This window comes from Manis javanica, chromosome 2 (genome assembly GCF_040802235.1).
Source record: "Manis javanica isolate MJ-LG chromosome 2, MJ_LKY, whole genome shotgun sequence".
NCBI classification, from domain to species: domain Eukaryota; kingdom Metazoa; phylum Chordata; class Mammalia; order Pholidota; family Manidae; genus Manis; species Manis javanica.
Genome location: NC_133157.1, coordinates 180,076,294 through 180,086,480, shown reverse-complemented (window position 1 = coordinate 180,086,480; position 10,187 = coordinate 180,076,294). Strand labels below are relative to the sequence as shown.

Here is a 10,187-nt window from a genome sequence, read left to right as displayed (position 1 = left end):
AGGGCCTGTCATACAGAGTAATATCAAGTAAAAGTTATTATTATTATTATTAATGGAATTATTATTGTTGTTTTATTATAAATAGAATAGCATGTCTAAGGAAGAAATAAATTACTGATTATAATTTAAAGGTAGTTCTAATTTTCACCGTAGACAGTGAGGGCCCATACCAGAAAGAAGGCCAGTTTTTAACAAGCCAGGTCAATCTTGCCTATAAAACATACAGCACAGCTCTTAATGTAAAGGGAAATCAAATTGAATTGTTCACACATCATGCATTTAGATAATGAGACACTACATAGAAGGGAAGCTTTCAATAAAAATAAGGAATTAAGATTTATATTCTTCAGCCTAGACACACAACTTGCTTTGGCTGAAATTAAGATAACTTGGCATTTGAGTAATTAGCCAAGTGAATGCTGCTTTTCAACATTTGGTCATTGATTCTTTCTGCTATTAAGACCTTAAAGCACTACTAAACATTCTAAATTACAGAAACTACCAGATGTAAAATGATAGACTATCACTGCAAGTTTAACGATGTCACCACTGATGCTTCCCCATTATGGAATATAAATTTCAGGAAATAATAACAACCTTCTAAGTCATTTATTTATGCTTATCACATCGAACTTGCTTTTCACTCTTTAATTCATACAAAGAAACAAGGAAAAACTTGACTTTTATTAGCACAGGTTTCAGATTCTGTGCTTAAGAGTCTTAGATAAAATATCCCCAAGAAATGCTTTTAAAACATAGAAGTCTGTAAAATTTGCTCACACCCCAAAATATGCTTTATTATACCAAGTTAAAAGTAAACTGGCTCCAAAAAAGGCCATGCATTCAAAAAATATAATCTCTTTTAAAAACTCAGTCTTTGCTCTAGTTTGCTCTCTTTTCTATTTCTCAATGACGTTACTCTGCATATTTTCATTTAATTAGCAATATTTCCTTTAAGTGTGTGAGAACCAAAGTTTCTGTTTACATATTTTATTTTTCTGAAATATACTGTGATTCAACATACTGGCTCAAACACAAATGTAGAATTATATATACTAGTGGCCATTTATTTTCCATATCTTAAAAATAAATTTTCAATTAATTTTTGGAGAATTCTGTGCTTCAAACCTCTTTTCACTAAAACTCTTAAATTCCATAAATTCCATTTATGAATACCTCATCCAACTTGAGGTCCTGTCTCCTCTCTCAAGCTCTTTATCAGTCACACCACTGCTAGAACATAAGTTCTAGCTAAAGCTCTGAACATAAGTTTACTGTTCAATCATCATTAAATAAGAGCAACTGGAAACCAGCTGGATTCTCTTGGGCAACCTAGCACTTGGGCTACAAATGTCAGCAGACTTGGTTTAGAGCAGTGGTTTCCAAATCCCGAGGTCTTACCAAAGTGGATTAGGACACCCAAGAAGCTGTCCTGGTTCTTACATCTCCAACCCTCCCTTCAGCCAGAGCAGCTTAGAGCTCTAGTTTTCTGTATTTATACGTGCTACCAGGTAGGTTTGTTTTAAAGATATTCCCCTGCTCGCCTGCTTTTACTTTTTCTTTCTACCACCCATTTCTTCTTCTAGGAGTTATGTTATGTGCATAACCTTTCCCTTCTTCTTCTGAACTGACCTAAAGCCATGAGGTGGACCAAAAAGCAAGGTAAGAAGTCTGCACTAAGGAACAGCCTAGTGTATGGCATGCAGCCAGAGAGGAGAGTGTTGAGGGGCAGGGAGGCAGAACCCCGAGAGGGAACAGTGCCCACCACAGGGCAGCAGCCTGGCTCGGGTAGTCAGAGGCTTAGGGAGAAAAGCCACGCTCCCATGTGGGAGGTTTGGAACAGAGTTCTGTATCCCAAGTACAGTGATGAGGGCATCCACACAGGGGGAAGGCGTGGAGCCTGGTGTCAAAGCTCAAGTATCCTGAGAGGTGGTCCTTTGTTGAATGCTGGAGCCCAAGTGTAGAGGGTATCCATACATGAGAACAGTCCAGAATGAGGTGTTAAGAGGCCAAACAGGATGAGAGGGACACCCATGGGGGCTGGGGTGGGTGTAAGGCCTAGCACAGGTTGTTGGAGCCTAAGTGGATAAGGGGACATCCATGATGAAGCAGCCTGGTATGAAGCACCACAGCCTGGGTGGGGTCAGAGGCTATCCATGTGGGAGAGAAGCAGCGGTGGTGAAGCGACAGGTTACATACAGAAAGACTGATCAAATACTTTAAATATATTAAAGCTAGTGAGACCCAGTCTTTCACTGTCAAAGCAGAAAGGAACCTACAGTGCTGTTAGAATGGAAGTTATCAGTATGAAGTCATGGATTTCAATGTGGAGACAGATGCATTAGATATGTGCCTATGCATGTAAGTACATACACATGTTCCCTAGATTTGTCTCCTTAAAGTCTGCAAATGCTACTTTCCCCAAAGCAATAAGCACACCTCATGTCCACATCCTGGCTCTGAAGTATCATTCTCCTCTAAAAGAAATGAGGATTCTTTGGAGAAATAGCCAATTCCTGGGTTGGGGTAGGGAAAGTTTAAGATGAATCCAGAACATATTATAGCAAAAAAGTATAGAAGTGCTCAAATAATGAAGATTTATCATAGGCTGCAGAAGCCAGCTTGCCACTGGCCAAATTAGGGACAATTTGAGCATCAAAAATAAATAAGTTCAGTTTCTATATTTAAGTGTATTTAATATTTTTTCCTTGGTGTCTACATACTCTTGCTCCTTTTACATCAATAATTACCAACTTGACCAACATACTGGAGGTACAGTACAGTCCAAATAAATTTTATTCATGAGGAATGGCATGAGAAATCAGCACCAAAGTCATCTCAGGTTATATACAACTGAGATTTATAAAAGCTTTACAAATTTAAAAAAAAGTTCTCGAAGAAAACACATCTTGGATTCTATTTACATGTAAACTCCATGACAAGGAGGGAATTTTTTCACTTCTCTACCCCTAGTGCTTAGAACAATGCTTGGCACATAGAAGGTACTCATGACTATTGAATGAGGCAAAATATGCCTACTATCTCCATTACCTTAGGTAGGAAGGTAAAAAGTCTTCAAGTCACAATATGCACTGAACAGAAGGTAAGTTTTAAAATATTTTTTATTGTAAAAACAGAGTCAATAGAGGTTGACAATGCAAATGTTACCTCAGAACATGTCCCCTTGATTCCTGAATTTGCTAGGTTCCTATGTACCAGCAAGTGTCCATTAGCACTTGTCAGGCTTCATGGTCCTTTTCAGATATGTTGGTTGATTACATGCATATATTGCTTGGAAACAAAAGCACATCTGCTATTAAAACAAACAAACAAAACCTGTTGTGCCTTTCTTTCACATCTCCTGCAGGGAGATCTATACATCTCAGATATTCTCACAATTTAATAGTAAAGCTGGAGCCTTAACCAAACGAAAGAAGGCTCCATTGAAGTTACTGAATCAAACCTCTCGTGACATTTGCAATACATCCAAATTTAAAGATTGAAAAACAAAAAAAATCTAGAATTTAAAAACAAACTTCATGATTTTTCATACTTGAAAGACTAGTTATTTGCAGCATATAAATGAAGAGAATAGTGCAAAATGCATCAAGTTTTATATGATATACTTTCAAACTAATGGCTGCCTCAAAAGCAGAGTGAAAAATTACTTCTCAAAAGCAATCTAGACTGACTCAATAAAGTTCACAATTTAGAAAGATCAGTTGCTAATCTATTTCCGTAGATTGCAAATTTCAGAAAGATTAAACATACCAGTTTTACAAAAATAGAAATATTGTTTGAGATTTTACAAAACTTTATAAAATATAACACTATATTGTAAATTCAACATAGCTTCACACTGATACAGCAAGTCCACAAATAGAGTCAAACTTGTCTGTCTTAACCATTCTTATACATTATTTCTTTCAAATCTTTAGCTCAAGTGATCTGTGCTCTATCATGGGATTTTTTTAAGAGATTAATTTAAGGGTTTTATAAGATTTTTCATTCTAGAAATAATTAATGTTAAAGCAGATGAATTTATACCTAATGTGTTTTACTACAAGTAGAAACTAGTGCGATATGACAATTCTATATTTGATCAATTTCAAGTCAAATTTTTATGAATGATAACCTATTAATTTAAAATATATATTTGACCATTGTAATGTGGTACCTATAAAACACAAAAATATAATCACAACTATTTATGTAAAAATATTTACTCATATAGAATGAAGAACCTCTAAATTTAGTTGTTTGTGGCTGTCAGATGAGAACTATTTTTCTAATGCTACCCATTCATAAACATTCATTTTATCACCTCAGAGAGCACCAGTGTATTTTAAAAATAAACTAAAAAGTGAGAAGGTAGGGGCTTATTTCATTAACAGTGCTGTTATGATAAGGCACCCACAACTCGGTATATGAGAAAGTCAAAGTATTTCCAAATCATCTATTTTTATTACTGGTGTCTTAATCATAAGATAGGCTATTTAGAAAAAAGCTAATATTATCAACTAACCACATTATATTCCCTTTTCCACCGTTCTTTGCCTCTATGTTTTTCCATATAACAGAACATATAATAAGCAACAATGTATATGACCTGTTAAACATTTTTTCTCAAACTTCAAAGAAAAGAATCTATGATGTAGCAAGAGTAAGAAACCAAAAATTTATCTGATATATTTGCAATAGTCTAACCCTGTAGAAGAGTGGGGAGTTTGGAGGTGGGAAGGGATGATGGGACCTATTTTCTGTAGAATACATTGAGATATTGAGGCACATAGGTTAAAATTTCTCAGGCAAATTCATGGCTACAGCAAAATTGAGAGAGAACACTCAGAATTTTACATCCCCCCAGAGCTGATTTCTCACATAGTCACACCCTATTAAATATTTCAAAATATGTCCTTAGTCACTGCTGTCATCATCGTCATCATCATCAGAAGCATCATTTAAAGGAGACTTCAGTGACTGACTGTATGAATCCGATCGAGTAGGCTGGCACGTGGCCATGTCCCCAGCAGAAAGCAGGTCATAGCAGAAGTCACAAATCCGCACAGGCTTAGAGGACTGACTGGGAAGAAGAAATCTCTTTTCAGAGCAGGGCCCACAGACAACAAAACCACATTTGCGGCAATGGTGACGACGATTAACAGGTGTGAATTTTGCTTTCTGACAACGCATACATACAGTCGCCTCAGAGTCGGGAACCCAGACAGCAGCATGCTCATTACTGGGTGTCTTCCCGCTTTTGCAGAGTAAGTCAGTAACACATTTATTTATATGATTCATCCATTCCGATTTCTCAGTGGCAGTGGCAGCATAAACTGCAAATGATTTGGTTGGTGTCTTGATAAGCCATCCATTCCTCAAGTCTCCCTCATCTTTAATAGAATCAATAGTGACATTTTCCAGGGGAATAATATGTTGCTTGTTATATTTTTTCTTTTGAATGACAATATTGCCATATACAAGAATATCATTAAATAAGAAAAACTGCCTTGCTTTGGGCTTTTTTCTGCACAACTTAGTCAGTACTCCTTCTCCAATAAGAACCCTTCCAGGTATAGTTAAGGGTTGACCAGCTGCTCCAAAACAGTTTTCTACTATGTTTATACGTCTAGTATTTGCTTCACTGTTTGCCAAGCGATCCACCATCTTTTGCTAATAGCCTTAAAAAAAAAAAAAGAAAGAAAAATTAGCACCCAAAAATTATATTCATATAAATTAAGAAATTACATATAGTCTAAATGTAATCTAACAAGTCTTTTACCCAAAGACAAAATGCTCCCAAATTTTTCCCCTCTAAAATAATCACTAAGCACATGAAAAGAGCTAATATCTTCAAATTTTTATAATCATCAAAAATATTTATTACCCATCTCCCTATACACTAAACTAGTTAAGTTGGTTTTTACAAAAGTATGAACTTATTGCAGACATGAAAGAAAAACACACAACTAGACAATAAATATAAGTTGTCTCTGCAAATTAATAAACCTAGTTCCATGAAATTAATCTGAGAGATTCTGAACAAGAGGGCCAAATATTATATAAACTAAGAGAAGTAATTATAATTTATCCAAGAAGCTAGTACAACTGAGTTAAGGCCTTAAATCTTTGACTTGGATCACCGCTTCCCAACCTGTCTCCCTTGCCTTTGATTTTGCCCCTTAAACCAATGCAAATTGAACAAGTCATTACTCATAATTGACTCCCCTTAACCTATAAAATACAAATCTTTTACCATGGTAGTTGAGGTCCTTCATTATCTGGTTTCTTGCTTATCTTCCCAGACTCAGCATAATATTCTTCTCCTCAAACTATGCTCTAAGAGTACCCTATTTGTAGTCCATTTCATCTAAGCATGTCTTCTCTTAATGTTGTTGTATCCTTTACTATTTACTAGCCCCAACTAACTCTTACTCATCCTTCAAGACTCAGATTAATTTATCATATCTACTCCAGGATGCATTCCATAAACTTCATTAGACTAAACATCTTCCTCTGTGCTTTCCATACTCCAAGTACCTTTTGGCTTCACTCTTACCAAAGGACTGAAATCTCTCTCTCCCAAAGACTGCAATGGAACCTAAAAGGCAGAGACCATCTGATATCTGTCTTTGAAACTGACATCATCTGACACAGCAAAAGTGCTAAAAAAATGCTGACAAGAGCATTTTGGCAATGTGCATAATCTAATTTTAAATGATCATAGATTTAATCTCTCAATTCAATACTGATTTCTCTCAAGTGCCAGAGTTGTGCCCTATTTCAGACCTACTAACCTAACACTACTGTACTACAATCAAGTTATATTAAAAAGGAACATTTAAAGTTTAAAGACTAACAAAGACTAATAATATTCTAAGTTCCAGGTTTCAACTCACAAACTGATGATACAGCAAACCCATTATATGGCCTTCATTATAAAGGACACAACAATTCTGATTATTCCTGAATTCTGTCTCCCCCAATCTTGGGTCCTTAAAAAGCTGTCTTCCCCTCCATAAAGGTGGGCTCTGTCCTAAAAGCTGTTTCCAAGAATTAATATGATAATGTCTGGCTACAGATTGTGATGGCTTCTCTTTCTGATTAGGGCAAATCTGCCAGCCAATCAAAGGTCTACTGTCCTGTGCACAAGTGCATCACAGAAAAGGAAATAAAAACAGCTAATATACAGGAAAAGAGACTCAATCTGATTCATAATTAAATGATAAAACATTAGGTTTTTTTTAAACAAATTTTTTGAATTTCCTAAGATAAACAGGTACTCTCATACACTACTGAAAATGTGTTTATCCATTGATCTAGGCATTTAATCAAAAAAAATTTCATTGACGTGTATAAAGATATGTATGATATTCAACACAGCACTATTTGTAAAAGGAATAAATTGGAAAAGCTCCAAAATGTCCATCAAGAGCAACTTATAATACACCATTAATAATATGCTAGATATGTTAAAAATGAGATCAATCTAAATATAGTGACATGGAGAAAGGCTCAAGATATTTAGTGGAGAAAGAGCTGGATATCATCACCTCCTTTTTGTTTCATATATATACCATTTTTCATCAAATCTAAAATGCTATAGATTTTGGAACACATTCTCATCTATGTGCTACTTAGAAAAATGCTGCCATTTTTAAGTCATGGTATTACTGTTGATTATATGGCATCCTAATTTCAGAGACATAATATATAGTAAAATACGTTCATCTTTAGACTCAATGAAATACAGTATAAATTCATTAATCATAGGCACTTGTAAATATGGAAGCACACACATAGGAAATAAAATGAGAAAACTACATGTAACAGCAATAATGATTATCTCAGAGAAATACAATTATAAATAATTTTTCATACTTTATATTCAAACAGTCAGCAAGTGTTTTATTTTGTTAGGCACTGATCTAGGTGCAGGAAAAGAAATAACTGCAGGAAAAGAAATAACAGCACAAGCAAGGTTCTTGCTTGTCAAGACTTACCTCCAACTGGGCACAGGGCAAGGAGGGGGCAAAAAACAAAATCAATATCCAAATGTAATTAATGCTCATTTTTTAAAAATCAGCTAGGAGCTACACAGACTGAAAGGTCAGGAAAAGCCTTTCTATTGTTTCTGCTGATACGGAGGAACTACGTAGCATACATGAAGGTTGGGAACAGGAGAATATTCTAGACAAAAGGAATAACTGCAAAAGGTCCTAAGGCAGGAAAGAGAACTGAAAGTATCTATCTATGCCCATCTAAATCATCTGCCAATTCTACTCATTTGGACATACAGTTATTAACTACCTCATAGGCAATGCAAACAGGTTTCCTATTATTGCTACTATTGGAATTATTAATATCACAAATTTGTACAGTGCTTTTACATTTATTATCTTCTGACTTTAAATATCTCAAACTCCTGTGAAGTAACTGGACAAGTTTTTGTTACCTCCCAAAGAAGCAACTAATAATAGCTGAAATGTGAGTTAGTGGGGAAACTAAGGCACAAAGAGAGAGATTCAATAATATCAAGAGGCAAACAGCCTGGAAATAACTCTACTCACTGGGAGCCCAAGCAACCAGCTGAGCACTTTACATGCATTACCCTACTTCCTACTAAGGGCAACCTTACCACAGATTTGCACTGGTAGCTCCATTTTATAAAAGAGTGAACAGACACAGAGGAGTTAAGTACCCTGCCCAAAACTACCGCAGAACTGGAGCTCAAATCTGATTCCTCTGTGCTGTTACCAGTACATTTTGATACACTTATCATTCCTTAAGACTTTACTGACTCTACCAGAACTAAGAAAGCTACTGCTTAACTCTAGATAGTCACTGCAAACCCTAAAACGTATTGAAGAAAGGTTAAGACAACACTAACTTTAGCAAATAACCTGAAAGGATGGGTCATCATTACTTATTTAGCCAATCTCCTGATAATGCTCCTATTTGACAATATATTAAGCCTGAATCTCTGCTCATAATCTTTCCCCCTGTTTAAGAATGATACAACAGAAGAGACATTTGGGGCATTATTAATTGGTATATGGCTAGAACAAAAAGCCTTCAAAGTTTGACAGTGACCCACGTAAGGAATACATTTCATACTGCAAAGTTACAAATACATACTCTCAAAATTCTTTCAACTTAAACAACACAAAGAAATAAAAGGCATCCAGATAGGCAAGGAAGAAGTCAAACTGTCCCTGTTTGCAGATGACATGATATTGTACATAAAAAACCATAAAGAATCCACTCCAAAACTACTAGATCTAATATCTGAATTCAGCAAAGTTGCAGAATACAAAATTAATACACAGAAATCTGTTGCATTCCTATACACTAATGATAAACTAGCAGAAAGAGAAATCAGGAAAACAATTCCATTCACAATTGCATCAAAAAGAATAAAATACTTAGGAATAAACCTAACCAAGGAAGTGAAAGACCTATACCCTGAAAACTATAAGACACTCTTAAGAGAAATTAAAGAGGTCACTAACAAATGGAAAGTCATCCCATGCTCTTGGCTAGGAAGAATTAATATTGTCAAAATGGCCATTCTAACCAAAGCAATCTACAGATTCAATGCAATCCCTATCAAAATACCTACAGCATTCTTCAATAAACTAGAGCAAATAGTTCTAAAATTCATATGGAATGACAAAAGACCCCGAATAGCCAAAACAATCCTGAGAAGGAAGAATAAAGCAGGCAGAATTATGCTCCCTGACTTCAAGCTCTACTACAAAGCCACAGTAATTAAGACAATTTAGTACTGGCACAAGAACAGACCCACAGACCAGTGGAACAGAACAGAGAGTCCAGATATAAACTCAAGCATATATGGTCAATTAATATATGATAAAGGAGCCATGGATATACAATGGGGAAATGACAGCCTCTTCAACAGCTGGTGTTGGCAAAACTGGACAGCTATATGTAAGAGAATAAATCTGGATTATTGTCTAACCCCATACACAAAAGTAAACTCAAAATGGATCAAAGACCTGAATGTAAGTCATGAAACCATAAAACTCTTAGAAAAAAATATAGGCAAAAATCTCTTGGACATAAACATGAGCAACTTCTTCATGAACATATCTCCCCGGGCAAGGGAAACAAAAGCAAACATGAACAAGTGGGACTACATCAAACTAAAAAGCTTCTGTACAGCA

General features: G+C 35.6%; 1 protein-coding gene across 2 annotated transcripts in view; it reads right to left on the bottom strand.

Moving 5' to 3' along the window:
* Window positions 1–3,104: 3,104 nt before the first annotated feature.
* The window catches only part of PLEKHF2 (pleckstrin homology and FYVE domain containing 2), a 32,111-nt gene continuing 25,028 nt past the window's right edge, over window positions 3,105–10,187 (bottom strand). For both annotated transcript variants that reach the window (XM_036995714.2, XM_036995713.2), the window contains one exon: window positions 3,105–5,681. In XM_036995714.2, the coding sequence (XP_036851609.1) occupies window positions 4,918–5,667 (750 nt within the window). In that variant the 5' untranslated portion in view covers window positions 5,668–5,681 and the 3' untranslated portion in view covers window positions 3,105–4,917. The remainder of the gene's footprint in view (window positions 5,682–10,187) is intronic.